This window comes from Schistocerca gregaria, chromosome 2 (assembly GCF_023897955.1).
Source record: "Schistocerca gregaria isolate iqSchGreg1 chromosome 2, iqSchGreg1.2, whole genome shotgun sequence".
Taxonomy (NCBI): Eukaryota; Metazoa; Arthropoda; class Insecta; order Orthoptera; family Acrididae; genus Schistocerca; species Schistocerca gregaria.
In genome coordinates this window covers 54,968,655-54,984,172 of record NC_064921.1, presented here as the reverse complement: position 1 = coordinate 54,984,172, position 15,518 = coordinate 54,968,655, and the positions used below count along the sequence as shown (strand labels likewise).

The window sequence follows — 15,518 nt, the reverse complement described above, 5'->3', positions numbered from 1 at the left end:
CATGGAGCCACATCAAGGCTATCAGATTCTCTAGGGAAGGGTGCCGCTTATCTCGCTGTAGAGCTCGCCGGCGCTCTGTAATTGTCTCAGAGACTTCCTGCGACCACTAAGAGGCTGTCTTTCGCCGGGGAACCCTAAAGAACGAGGGATCGCGTTTTCTGCCGCAGAAACGATTGTGGTAAGCACCTGCTCAATCATCACATCAATGTTACCATGTGGGGAAGAGTCAATGGTGACATCAGAGGTGAAAGTTCCCCTGTCCGCCTTGTTCCAAGCCCATCTGAACAGGCGTCCGTGAGCCTGTCGCTGGAGCAGTGACAGGAAGATGGGAAGTGGTCACTTCCACACAGGTCGTCATGTGCTCTCCAGCGGATACACGGGAGAATTCCTGGACTGGAAATTGAAAAATCAATGGCCGAGTAACTACCATGAGTCACACTGAGATGTGTAGCGGCCCCAGTATTAAAGAGGCAGAGGTCGGACTGAGACAGTCTAGTTTCAACATCTCTGCCTCGGCCAGTAAGCACGGTGTCACCCCACAAGAGCTTATGGGAGTTAAAATCTCCGGAAAGTAGGAAAGGTATATACAGTTGATCTATCAGTACAGCTAATATATTCAGGGTTACTGCACCATCTGATATAAATCGCACACAATTATTTTCTCCTTCGTCATTCTGACAGCCACAGCTTCAAGAGGGGTTTGAAGGGGCACAGGTTCACTACAGACTGAGTTTAGGACATAAACACAAACTCCACCTGAAAATCTATTACGGTCGCTACGGTTCCTGTAATATCCCTTACAGCCGCAGAGGGCAGGGGTCCGTATTTCCGGGAACCAGGTTTCCTGGAGGGCAATGCAGAAAGCAGGTGTAAGGCTTAACAGTTGCCGTAGCTCAGACAGGCGCTGGAAAAACCGCCGCAATTCCATTGGAGGATGACATCACCGTGAGATTGGGAAGGACTGGAACATTCAATGTGGCAGTTTATGCCTCAGGGTCACCTGCTGCCACAGACTTTTTGCCTGTGCAGTCTATATCCCTTGTGTCTGAGGGTCCAGCGAGATCTAGGTCTACATTTACATCGATACTCTGCAAATCACATTTAAGTGCCTGGCAGAGTGTTCATCGAACCACCTTCACAATTCTCTCTTATTCCAATCTCGTATAGCGCGCGGAAAGATCGAACACCAATATCTTTCTGTAGGAGCTCTGATTTCCCTTATTTTATCGTGGTGATCGTTTCTCCCTATGCAGGTCGGTGTCAACAAAATGTTTTCGCATTCTATGGAGAAAGTTGGTGATTAGAATTTCGTGAGAAGATTCCGTCGCAACGAAAAACGCCTTTCTTTTAATGAGGTCCAGCCCAAATCCTGTATCATTTCTGCGAAACTCTCCCATATTTTTTCGATGTACTCAGTCAGTCCTATCTGATAAGGATCCCACACCGCGCAGCAGTATTCTAAAAGAGAACGGGCAAGTGTAGTGTAGGCAGCCTCCTTAGTAGGTCTGTTACGTTTTCTAAGTGTCCTGCCAATAAAACGCAGTCTTTGGTTAGCTTTCTCCAAAACATTTTGTGTGTGTTCCTTCCAATTCAAGTTGTTCATAATTTTAATACCTAGGTATTTAGTTGAATTTATGGCTTTTAGATTAGACTGATTTATTCTGTAACCGAAGTTTAACGAATTCCTTTTCGCACTGATGTGGATAACGTCACAATTTTCGTTATTTAGGGTCAACTACCAATTTTCGCACCATTCAGTTATCTTCTCTAAATCGTTTTGCAATTTGTTCTGATCTTCTGATGACTTTACTTGTCCATAAACGACAGCGTGATCTGCACACACAACCTAAGCCGGTTGCTCAGATTGTCTCCCAAATCGTTTATATAGATAAGGAACAGCAAAGGGCCTGTAACACTACCTTGGGGAACGCCAGAAATCACTATTGTTTTACTGGATGACTTTCTGTCAATTACTACGAACTGTGACCTCTCTGACGGGAAATCACAAATCCAGTCACAACTGAGTAGATATTCCATTAGCACGCTATTTCACTACAAGCCGCTTGTGTGGTACAGTGTCAAAAGCCTTCCGGAAATCCAGAAATACGGAATCGATCTGAAATTCTTTGTCAATATCATTCAAAACTTAGTGTGAATGAAGAGCTAGTTGTGTTTCGCAGGAACGATGTTTTCTAAACCCACGTTGACTGTGTGTCAAGAGACCGTTTCCTTCTAGGTAAATCATAATGTTCGAACACAATCTATATTATAAAATCCTGCTGCATATCGACGTTAAGATATGGGCCTGTAATTAGTGGATTCCACCTACTACCTTTCTTGAATATTGGTGTGACCTGTGCAACTTTCCAGTCTTTGGGTACGGATCTTTCGTCGAGCGAACGGTTGTATATGATTGTTAAGTATGGAGTTAATGCATCAGCATACTCCGGAAGGAACGTAATTGGTATACAGTCTGGACCAGAAGACTTGCTTTTATTAAGTGATTTGAGTTGCTTCAGTACTCCGAGGATATTTACTTCTACGTTACTGATGTTGGCAGCTGTTCTCGATTCGAATTCTGGAATATTTACTTCGTCTTCTTTCGTGAACGCATTTCGGAAGGCTGTGTTTAGTAAGTCTGCTTTGGCAACGCTGTCTTCGATAGTATCTCCATTGTTACCGGGCAGAGAAGGCGTTGACTGTTACTTGCTGCTAGCATACTTCACATACGACCACCATCTCTTTGGATTTTCTGCTAGGTTTCGAGACAAAGTTTCGTTGTGGAAACTGTTATAAGCTTCTCGGACTGAAGTCTGCGCTAAATTTCGAGCTTCTGTAAAACATCGCCAATCTTGAGGATTTTTCATTTATTTAAATTTGGCATGTCAGCCAAATTGTTTTTAATGATGGCGAGTAGCTTCGAAAAAAAATTAAAAAATCCTTCATTCAAATGCAACAACAAAACAAATCTTGAGCTTGAAACCTATGCGATTAGGTAAGTTACCTCAGAGAGATAGTAATCAATCAACATCTAGAGTATGGATATTATGTACTGGTGAAGTGACATTACACGCTGTACTTTACCGACATTCAAAATAACAGCGAAAATGTGATGGAGACTCGACTGAATAAAAGAATAACTTCTGCTGGAATATATCTCAAATCGTTGTTCGGCAGAGATGATGTTCCTCTACCAGCTACTCGCTGTTTAAGCCATCGACGAATGCATAATCTTCTTCGGATCTTCTATGCTCTTCCTCGACGATCGCTAACAGAGTTAACGCAGATGTTTTACGCACATCCATTTTCGTAAACAAACTGTGATTAGCGCAAAGGACGTAGCCGGCGACTGCTGTTGGAGAGCGCTGTGGAGGACTTTTCATGACTTGTGACAGGTCATTCTAAAGCGTGCAGCACGACGGGAATCACGTCTGGCGTGCTTCGCGATGAGAAACAGCGTCCCGCTTGAGGATGGTTTAAGGATTCCTAAAGTTGCGAGTCCGAGACTCCAACAAACTTCCCAATGTCGTACCATCTGCAGAAACGGCAAACAATTTCAGTACGTCCACTTGACCACACTGGCGCCATCTGGGCACGAAACTTATTTCTCCACTTGTACTGAAATCTTCTGTGGGTTGGCTAGTGACTGAGTTAGGGAACCGCCGCAGTGGTACAGCTCATGAATTCGGCTCAAGTAACAGCTATGGTACGCTATGAAGGCCTGATATTGGCGATAGGAATCCGGGAACGTGGTTCGTTTACCATCTCGAATTTCCGAACCAGCAGTGGTTAGTGGCCGTGTTAGAGATCTCGAGGTGGTGGTTAGTAAAGGACATCACTACGGAAAACAAAATACGTGCTCTTCGTAGCCCAAACTAGAGTACGACAAGCACCATTCCAAAGACAGAGGCGTCATGTCACAGAGCAAGGGAATAGTATTACAGTCATGAAAACTTGGATATGGCGTTGGCGAGTGCGCGCGCGCGCGCGCGCGTGCGTGTGTGTGTGTGTGTGTGTGTGTGTGTGTGTGTGTGTGTGTGTGTGTGTGTGTGTTGTGAACGGGATGTCTCAGCTCCTCGTGTCTACGTAAACTTCAGAGTTTGTATCAGCCCCCGGAGTGACACAACGTGCAGGCAGAAAGGACATACCACGCCGACACGCCTCCTCCGTGACCATGCTGCCGAGTCTTGGGCGTGTCGTGTCTCTATTCGGAAAAACCACCGCAGCGGAGGCAACAACGCGTTGATAAGGATCGCCGGCAACTTGGGCGGCTTCTTGCAGCGACTGGAGGACCACAGAACAGCAGCCTCTACGTCCAGAAGCACGCCGTCAGGTGCGTGACGCACGCGCGCTTCCGTCGTCCCGGCAGCGGCAGGCCGTGGATGCCGCCGTCCGGCGGCCACCACCCCTCCGCTCCAGCGCTCGTGGCGCCAGGATATCCGCACCGCACCGGGAACGCCTGCTAACGGTTCCGGTGGCTCGTCGAGTGCGAGCTTCGACGCCGAAGGGCGTATTAGCTAGCAGTAGGCAACTCGGCCACTTTCTATTTACAGCTATTAACTCGCAGAAGTCTAATGTAAGGCGTGTTACATGTGCATCCTCGCAGTGTAAAATATGACCTAGTGTGGCGTCATCCACAAAACAGAGGGGGGGGGGGGGGGGGGGGGGGGGCGGAGAACGAGTTGCCGCGACTACTGTGGCATTTCCGCTTTTGTGCTGTGCGTCACAAGGAAGGCTATTCACAGCGGCGAGACGTCAAATATGCATCCAGTCTATAAAGAGACATAACGACGTGGCAATCAATAGGCGTGTGCTTTGTCTTTTCACGGCTCTCGGGCTGCTTTAAGGCTGCCACCCGTGAGCCACCGTCCGGCCGAAAGCAACACCCGTGCGAAAACGCGCCGGCCTAACGATCGGCCCGCGGCAATAACCTATCGCATTGAACAGCCGTGCCGCACGGCCTTGACCCGTCCGCAAGGCGCGCAATCGCTTCGGCGGCCGCTAGCAGCGGTTGCTCCCCTACCTCCAGCAGGCCGCTGCCTGCTGCTTTCTTTTGTGCGTCAACTGCTGCGAGGCGCCAGCACCTGCCCCACCGGCGGTCCCGTGGCTGTTACGCCCCCTTTCGCACTGAGCACAGCAAATTTATGATACGAAATGTTCGCCTGCCGGGGTGACACAGCTTCGTGCAACTGCCAAAAACCACATGCCGCGATTCTAGTGGACTTGGTTAAATGCGGGACTATAGATTTTAGCACCGATGTGGCGGGCAGTCACTGAAACAGCACATCAACACACTGACAAACTGCTAAATTATGACTACATCTATGGCACAACGACCATAATGAATTAAATGTAGTTCATACATAGGACTAATAACAAATAGGATGAGGAACATTATTTCTCTACTAATAACTAAAAACAACAAAATTTTGTTTATATTTCAACCTCAAATTATTGTTATTTTGAATCATTCTTTGTAAATGTTGTAGATAAAACAAAAGGAAAGACAACTGTAAAAAGATGAAAAACGAAAATTGTATGGTGTACATCAGGTAACAGGTCTATAATTTGACAATAAATAAATAAAATAAATAATAAATAATAAAATGTGTGTGATGTCCTTAGGTTAGTTAGGTTTAAGTAGTTCTAAGTTCTAGGGGACTGATGACCACAGATGTTAAGTCGCATAGTGCTCAGAGCCAGTCTTTTTCTTTCGAAACGTTACTATTTTTAATGTATATAAATGATATTAAAAACAAAAGGAGGGTCATCATTGGTCGTTGAACGATAAGTCTTTATTTCTGATACAAATTTATTTCAATCACTGCCATCAATGCTGGTAGTAAAACCCTGTGGACTCTCAGATATTGGCAGTGAAACTGCAATATGTGCACATGTGAATGAAGAGTACTTGTCAGACAAGATACTACTGCAACTCGTCTGAAAAGTACTCTTCATTCACATGCCCTGATATTGCAGTTTTACTGCCAGTACCTATCAGTCCACAGAGCTTGCAAATAGAAACAAAGCTTTGTAATTCAACGACCAATGCTGATCCTCGTTTCGTTATTGATACTGGTATGGTGGTCGCGGTGCACGTTACTTCTCATGGAGCCCCCATTCAAAAATGTAAATGATCTAGTAGCAAGTGTCGGAAGCTCTTTAAGCTGTTTGCAAATGATGCAGCTGTCTGCAAGAAAGAAGCAATATCAGAAGACAGTATCTATTTGCAGTTTGATGAATAGTGCAGTGCTGGCAGTTGACTCTGACCGTAAATACATTTAACATATAACCGATACATAGCATAAGAAATCCACTAGTGTACAATTATACTATTGGTGACAAATTCTGAAAATAATAAGTACCGTAAAATGTCTGGAAGTAACTATTCAGAGCAACCGTAAGTGCGATAACATAAAAGAAACAGAGGAAACATATGCCAGAAGATTCATTGGAAGTATCTTAAGGAAATGTAACTCATCGACAAAAGAAAAGACATGTTCTGCATCACGGTGTGGGTTTACTGTTCAAGTTTCGTAAGCGTACGTTCACAGAAAAGCGACGCAACATATTGCTTCCTCCAATACACAGTGTGATCAGAAAATGACAAACGCTTGTAGGGATGTTGCATTGCAGATTGTACTGAGATATGAATGTTATAAAAAAAATTGATACGTTGCGCTCTTTCCGAGTTATTTAGCATTGAAGTTAGTCAATCAGATCGTCGCGCGCGTAAATTCAAGTTTCAACTTTTCTGACCACCCTGTATAGTTCGGGAAAAGACTACATAGGAAAATTAGAGAGATTGTATCCCAGACAGAGGATTACCAGCAGTCCCTCTCCCGCGAACCGTTTGGGCCTGGAACAGGAGGGGAAAGTGGCAGTGGTCCACAAAGTACCCTTCGCTACACACCGCAAGGTGGATTGCGGGTTACCGGCGGCTGGGCGAGACTAGGGAGCGGGAGCCGTCTGAAGCGCGCTGCTTTCGACGGCGAGGGCAGGCGATCGCCTCGGTCTGTGGCACGAGTTCCGGATTCGTTAGCAAGAGAGTGCAAGAGCCGGCAGGTACCGGAACTGATGGGTCACGTCAGGAATCTATATCGAGAAGTACAGAAGAGGAACAAGTGGCGAGGAGTCGGCAGCGCTCAGCTGTGGCACGCGCCGCCGCCGCGCGCAGTGCGCAAGCGCGACTCGGCCGCCGCGGGGCCCGGCCGCCGCCGCCAGCAGTCGGGCAGCAGCAGTGGCCGCGGCGCACCGCGTGCAGACGGTCCGCGGCGCAGCGGACGACACCGCAGCGCTCCGCGACACTGCCGGCGCCACCGGCGGCCGCCCTTGGCCCGCGCCCCGTGCCCCACAGTGCTGACGGCGACGCCGCATGGACCCGGATGACGTCGGCTGCCCACCGGCAACGCGCAGCGACCGGGTATACACTTTACGTAATGACACGGCACCGGGCCTCTGCCTGGAAATTTACATTCTGCACGTCACCACCGAGACAGCTGCACACGCGTCACCTTCTCTTTGTCGAGTATTATTCTTATCCCAATTTCCAATCGTAGCGCCGACAAAGTGATCTGCGCGATTTCTGACTAACCGAGCAGTGCCTCCAGTGAACGTACGTAACGTAGATCGGTATTTCTGTCACCCATTTGCAAGCAAATGTTTTCCATTTGTTTGAATCACTTCGAACGAAGTATAAGGTGCCTGTTGAGCACCTCCACAAAGTACCACCAGTTGGTATCAAACCTTGTGTCCCGAAAAAAGTAATGAAGCGAATAGAGGAGATTCGTGAAGGGTCACGGGATTGATGCAACGCAGAAATAATAGCGGAAACGCCACCCAGGAGAAAAGCTGTACAAATCTCATTGACACACACAGGCTAAAGTCCCGCACGAATCGAATGAAAAAAAGAAGTACGATGTGTTAGCGGCTCATGTCATTTTCCACGGATGTGTTAGCGGCTCATGTCATTTTCCACGAACTCACCGCGGCACAATCGTTTATAGTTTATACTGTTGCCAATGGCTGAGCATCCAGCTTCCTACTCATTTTGAACCAAAATCGAGTGTTCCACGGAAGAACAACCGGCTATAACTGCATCTGAGTACTCGTATATTGCAATATCTCCGCAAATTCCCCTCTCGCAAATACGTCTCTCAAACCTTCAGCAATATCTCTTCTTTGCTCAGAAATTCTTCTATTGATTATGCAGTTGGAATTCCAGTCACTTGCTTGCCGACTACTTTACCTGTTATGAGAAGAGGGCAGTAGTCCGACGAGAATGAAGTTTCATTCATTAGCCGGATCGAGAGAGAGAGAGAGAGAGAGAGAGAGAGAGAGAGAGAGAGAGAGAGAGAGAGAGAGACATACGTGCATGTTTCTACGTTACATCTTTATATCTTCTGTGAACTAAGTGCAATACATGCTAGCTGCCAAGTTTACCTCACTTCTTTCTATCCACTTGCTTGCTAATCGAAAACAGCCGTGCAAACCATCACTTTGTGAAAGCCGACTGGTGTGCTGCCTTTTGTTGCTACCCAAGAATGACTCCCTGCCAGTTTGCTGGACTGGCCTTTTGTCGAGGTTAATTTTTGTTGAACTCATTCTATGCACCTACTGGACCAATTCTAGTCGAGCATGCAGATCGGGAAGGAATGTCAGTGTCCATTCGGTTGCTCCCCGGGGGATTTCGCACTCTCTGATGCGGCTGTCGCACGCATTGGGTGCACCCGGCTATAAGAGTGGCTCATGTCGCCACGGATGACGTCTGTCGCTTGGGTTCGGAAGCCATCCCCCATTCCTACATTCAGCTGGTTGAATTTATTAAGACAGGTAGCCTCACATGCGAGATTTCAGCTGAACTAGCGTTTTGCAGCATTGCTCCTAGGACCGGGCGCGGGCTTCTGGTTTCGAGTCGAGTGGACGACTTAAATCAAGAGGCTCAGACGATACCGGATAGAGAACTATAGGAGCTTCATAATGGGTCTGGCGTGCACTCTACGTCGGAAGCGGCTGAATGGGCACCAAGGTAAATGTGGAGGAATAAAAATAATCTCTCTACACGCCCGATAAATTACAACGATTCGCATTCGTCACTGCATAACTGAGAAAGAAAATATTAATGTTGTACTAGTTTACTGCAAGAGACTCCTTGCCAATGTGCTCTAGACTTACTTATAAAATGTATTAATGCGCAAATACCACTAGGGACAGGAAACTGGCTAGAACGAGAAACTAATATGAATGAAATTCTTTGTTCCCATTGGAATGGCGACGAAGGGATCTTTATAGCTGTACATAAAACAGTGGTATCTGGTGAGGTAAGTACAGGTTTCGAATGCGACGCGATTTCGGTGGTGGTGACTGTTAACGTTGAATCGAACATGTGACCTGATGCCTTTATAAACCGTCTAACTCTGGAGCACTTGCGATGGTACATTTGAGTCAAAACTTCAAGAAATCGGCTCGTAAATTTCCTGAGCACATTGTAGTATTGGGGGACTACTTCAACTTACTAGCTGTAGACTGAGAGAATATCGTGATATAGGTGGGTAGTAGGCATAATAAGTGTAAATTGGGACATTAAAATTATGTATGTCTCAAGCAACGTTGTGTGGGATAGGAATGACAGGCCATGGTTGGACTGCCGTGTTATAAAGCTGCCTCGAAAACAAAGGGAGCTTCGCCGCATATTTAGACGTAACGAAACCCTCTAAGGCAAAATTAGAGTGACGAGAGACGTGCGTGAAGTGTTCTTCGAATTCAAAAGTAAAGTCCGATCCACAATTCCGAAAAAACATCTTAAAGAGTTTTGGTTTTATGTTGAACCAGTGAACGGATCAAAGCCTTTAGTACAAACACTCAGTAACCACAGTGACACCGAAATGGAGAATGGTGACAAAGGCCGAAATACTAACTTCGTTTTTGCACAAGGGTTTCACTGAGGAGGATTGTACTCTGGTTCCTCCTTTCAACCGTCGCACGAACGTCAAAATGACGGATACAGAAATATGTGGTCGTTCGATAGAAAAACAGCTGAATTCGAAAAAAGGTCAGCTACTGGACCTGAGGGGATACAAATGCGAGTCTACACGAGCGTGGTAGGTACTCTTCTAGCAGCAGTCTACCGTTGGTAGGTGGAGAAACTAAGCGTTTGAACTGACTGTAAAGAAACGCAAGTCCTTACTGTTTTCAAGAAGTGTCCAACCAGACGCATTCAACCATACGGCTGTGTCGCTAATGTAGAAGTTTGCTACACGTTTTATGCTCGCGTATTATGACTTTTCTGGAGGCTGAAAATCCCCTTTTTAGGAGTCGTCATGCATTCCGCAAACAACGATCGAGCGAAGCTCAGCTCGCTTTGATGGTCAACGAGACTCTGAAGTCAGTAGATCCCCTTCCCCAATCTGATGTGTTCCTGGACTAAGGGATGACCTTCTATACAGTTTCACATTGCCGCTCAATGAAGAAATATCGGACTAGCTTTACGATTGGATTCAAGAGGTTCTAGTAATTTGAACGCATTCTTAAAGGAGGGACATCTAGATGTAAAATGAAGGAACACTGCACAAGAAGGGAGTGTTATGGGACTATCACTTTCAACAAAGGATATAAAATATCAAGTGGATAGAGTCGAAAGCTTAATGCTATGAGGCTGTTTGCAGATGATGCTGCTGGTGTAGGTAAGTCGCAACGCTAGAAAACTGAGGCAAAGTGTAGAAAAACTGCGTATAATTGCTGCTTTGTCTGGGGATTCACAGTTGATCCATAACGTACTCAAGTGTAACATACTGCGTATAAATATTCCCAAAACTCTGCAATTGTGCAATTTCACGACTGCTGAACAATCACTGTAAGTTGTATCTACTCAATATCTGCAAGTACGCGTAAGGAACGATTTCAAGTGAAAATGACATAAAATCCATCGTAATAAAGGTAGATAAGTGATTCAATGGCAGAATACTCGGACCATAGTTTACCTTCGATCGACCTATTCTCCATAATCACTCTTCAGTCTGGATCTCTACCGAACAGGATTTATAGAGAAGAGAGAAGCTCCCGAGAAGAGCAACGAGTGCGATAACCTCACAGATGTGCCAGTGCATCTAAAACAGAAAAGGACCAGCGTGTGGTGGCTCGTGGAGAGGAGACGTCTAGACCTCGTGGGCCAGCACGGGTCCAGAGCGGAGCGGCTCTACCGTCAGAATGCTGGCGGCGCTTCCCGTTTTCCGACGGCTTCCAAACGGAGCCCCGCCGCTACGTGAGTCGACTACGGCGCCGGCCTGTTTACTGGTCACAGCGGCGCGACTGCCGCTGTAGCTGCGTTAACTCGGCTTACGTGACGTAATTACGGGAGGGCAACCTATATCCTCAAAACGTCCGAGAGAGTGTACGAAACTGCAGCATGCACTTCGCGGCCAGTAGGTTGTGCAAGGCAACTTCGACACCCACGGGTAACGTCTAGTCTCCGAAAACAGCCCGAATCGTGGCAAGGATACATTCCGAATGAAGGTATAAACCGTTCTATTGGGACACGGTAAGGGGGGCGACAGTGGCGTGATAATGTTCGAATCCGGAGACTGCTGACAGAGGATGATGGGGATTAATTCTCATCACGTCTGGATTAAAACGCGGCCCCGCCGCGACATTTAATTTAGCAGTCAGGAAGCATAGTTTTTAAGGTAATAAGTCTGCTCAGATGATCATTCAGACCGCTGCCACACTTCAAAAACAGTCAAACAGTACGTCGCGGCACCTGGAGCACCTTACAACTCATTATTGGTCGATAGTAGTTCAGATTTGCAAGGTGTTCGCCAATACTTGGTGCAGCACCAACCTCCCCATCGCAGCGTGTTGCGCTCAGCATTCAGCAGCGTTCGCGCAATGTCTTCCTGCTTCCGCCAGTGCCTTTACAACTCCACCACTATTTTGTGTAATACATCAGCCATTATGTCAGACATAGACGACGCAGATTCACTCGAAATTAACGAACCACGTGCGTAGATGTCTACAATCTCACATGAGGACAGTTCAAGAGAACGACAAGTAGGCAAGGTGTATTCACGACCAGAACTCTTCCACAGTTCTTATTTAACTTTGAGAAAAGAACGACGAACGTCGATGTGTAACGAGTAAGCTACGGAATTAGATGCTTACCAGTAAACCCGCACCCAAGATTCTCTAAAGAACAGATATCTTATGTATCACGCAGCCAGGTTTTCATGCATCTGAATTGTTTATGATATACCACCTGATTATGTGTCTTATTTTGATACAATTTTGCAGGTACTTTTTTCAGTGGTATATATTGATACTGTCTGCAAAATATGTTGTGAATAGAGTTAGTAGTAAAGACGAATAAATTACAGCCCGATGCTGAAGTTTTACTGCACAATAGGAACATACACAAATCGATAAACATTTTTTCTTTCACTATTTTGCGCAAGGTCTCAGCAACAGAAACTTTCGAAAAGTTTTGAAATTAAGTGTAAACTTTGTTGGATATAGTTAAGAGCTCTCATTCTTAAATACTCAATTAATATAGTCTGCGTAACTTGCGCGCCGCGAGTTACACCGTCTACCGACATATACATAATTTCTAACTATAACACAGTGTGTGTCGAAAAGGTCTCTACAACACTGGAATGATATATAAATTTATTGAGATAACTTTCGGAATCGGTAGATAGTCATTTTGTTGCAAACAGCCACAAGTTTGATTCACGTAGTACATCAGTAGCCCATAACGCCACCAGGAGCCAGTGTAGTGCACAGTTAAAATGGCTACTTTCACTAGTACGGAGCGAGTTCGCTGTGTGCTTTGATTTCATGCAACTTTTTAATTCTACATATCAGTGGAGATGACCGAGATAGGATCGTTTACTACCAGAAAGAGGGTGCACCACGTCATTTCCTCACAGAAGTTCGATTTTTCTTAAATGATCGTTTCCCAGGTCAGTGGACTGGCCGCTCCCCATACTTGACATCAATGGATTTCTTCCTCTGGGGTTTCATTAAAGACCGTGTGTATATTCTTCCCCTAGCAAACAAATAAGCCTTTGCACAAGTTACGCCAGATTTGCTGCAACGAATGTGGGAAGAAGTTAATTACCTGGTGGGATGTTTGCCGTATCACAAATGGCAGTCACATCGAACTAAAATGACACTTGACATTTTTATGTGAAACTTGAGGTGGTTTACTAATAAATGACACTCCTACCGATTCTTTAAGTTATCTCAACAAATTTCTATACAATCCCAAACTTGTAAAGTTCTTTTTTACTCACCCTGAACTTGCCATGTTAAACCTTCAATGTAAGGTTAAAACTTTAGACCTATGGAAGTATTTTAAATTTTAAAATTCTGACATTAACTACACGAAATAAAGATGGGCAACCCGCATCTGCGATTGGGTGACCGTTTGGTTCAAATGGCTCTGAGCACTATGAGACTTAACATCTGTGCTCATCAATCCCCTAGAACTTAGAACTACTTAAAACCTAACTAACCGAAGGACATCACACACATCCATGCCCGAGGCAGGATTCTAACCTGCGACCGTAGCGGTCACGCGGTTCCAGACTGAAGCACCAAGAACCGCACGGCCACAACGGCCGGCCGGGTGACTGTTTCTGCTGTTTAATAACATATATGCCATTTTAATTAATCCTAGTGGTCGACGTTAACGAACACGTTCTCCTATAATGTGAAGCATTACATGGAATGTAACACTGTCACAGGCTGTAACAGCGAGACGAGATGTCGGTGACCAGGCCTACCCTGCAGCACCTCTCAATTTCGCCCACTCTCCTCCTCTCCTCTCCCTCCTCTACCTGCTTGCTGCTACACACACACACACACACACACACACACTGAAGAAAATGGAGAGCAAGTGGAGTTGTGTCCCCCAGCACCAGCGCGGCGAAGTCTGGGAGCCGTATGGGTGACCGGGTGGCACCAGGCGAACAACAGGTGGCCATGGGCGCGGCCTAGCATGCTCAACGCATCGGCGGAGGCGGCGGACCCCGGAGGCGGCGGTGGCGGCGGCGGCGGCGCCAACTGGTGGGCGCTGCTGGCGCTGTTGCTGGTGGTGGCCACGGCGGCCGGCAACGTGCTCGTCTGCCTGGCCATCGCGTGGGAGCGCCGCTTGCAGAACGTCACTAACTACTTCCTCATGTCGCTCGCCATCACCGACCTCATGGTGGCCGTGCTCGTCATGCCGCTCGGCATCCTCACGCTCGTCACGGGTGAGTCCCGCCCGCCTTTACGCCCCTCACGACCTGCCTGTCCTTAACGATAGCAGCAATACAGTGTCAACCGCCCTCCCCCTCTCCACAATTAGTATCCATTTGCACTGACAGCCGCATCTGCCGCGCCTTCCTAACTGCACCATCAGTTCATCTCAATCTGTCGTAGATAATAGTCGAAAAGATCATGTAGCGGCAACTATTTTGACATCCTTCTCTGGTACACATGTATGTGCAGGAGTGTGTATGAAACGGGTCACAGATATCCCACGCCGTAGAGCCTAGTTTGTCTTGCTATCGAGCTTGCTTCTACGCAGACAAGTACTGGAAGCCACGAGAAAAGCCCGATTCATAGCTTGATCGTAGAGCAGTCACGAGAGCGGCCAACGGCCTATAAGGGAGCAAATCGCCCTCCTATACAGCGGCGTTTCTAGTCCGCGTCGCAACCTCTTACGGAGCGTACAGTTCGTCTGTTGCATCGATGCGATGCGAATCTAGCCGTAATTGGTTGTCACGACAACACATAATTAAGAGTTACAAAGTAACACATCTGAAGAATTGCAATTTAGAGATGGACACTTTCTGCAGTGCAAGACACTTTCATTTAGCGTCTCCGTCCGCAACTGCTGAGTAGGTGGGACACTCCCAAGCGCACTGTCAGTGAATCCCTTATGAATCTGGCAGATATCTCTAAATCTCCTCTATTTTCTTCGTTCATCCGACTTTGTAAGAACCACCGACGAAAAATAAGATAGAAATGACAAAACGATTGGTTTTCAAGCAGCTGCCTTCGTGAATTGCACTTCCTTTAAGATGCTGCAATAAATTTTGATTGGTATACACCTTTACTCTGATAGAGAGAAATAATATTCCGTATAAATCTAAGTGCACGCATTGTATGGCTGTTCTGTCGAGGGTGAGCTAAAAGTCTTCCCAACAATCAACAATCAGCGATCATATGCGTCCCCGAAAACAACTCTGATGCCTGCGAACAGCCAAGCGTTATGTACCGGGTTTAAAAGTCGACTCTCACTACGTTTCGAAAACCGAAATTCGGAAATCGTTTTTCGCTGTCGTGTTTACATGTTAAGGTCTGAATCTGATGTGCTAGCCCAGTTATATATGGCGTCTGGGAATGAGCTGATCCAGTTCCTGATTTAGTCAACATAAACCTAAACATTACAGGCAGGCAGCTTCATACTCACTCTAGTATTTCTGCTTCTGCACTGGACAGTAAGTCCATATTAACCAGATATCCTGAAAACAAGACGT

The 15,518-nt window shown here is 46.4% G+C and overlaps 2 protein-coding genes across 5 annotated transcripts in view; one reads left to right on the top strand and one right to left on the bottom strand.

Annotated features, from left to right (window-relative positions):
• LOC126336299 (26S proteasome non-ATPase regulatory subunit 1) overlaps positions 1-15,518 on the bottom strand; it is a 330,884-nt gene that overhangs the window by 134,543 nt on the left and 180,823 nt on the right. The window lies entirely within an intron of this gene.
• The window catches only part of LOC126336300 (5-hydroxytryptamine receptor 2A), a 40,033-nt gene continuing 31,690 nt past the window's right edge, over positions 7,176-15,518 (top strand). Inside the window, exons 1-2 of one of the 3 annotated variants that reach the window (XM_049999841.1) lie at positions 7,176-7,423; positions 13,911-14,246. In XM_049999841.1, coding sequence (XP_049855798.1) covers positions 13,994-14,246 — 253 coding nt within the window. In that variant the 5' untranslated portion in view covers positions 7,176-7,423; positions 13,911-13,993. The remainder of the gene's footprint in view (positions 7,424-13,910; positions 14,247-15,518) is intronic. The other 2 variants (XM_049999838.1, XM_049999839.1) reach the window with 2 other exon arrangements.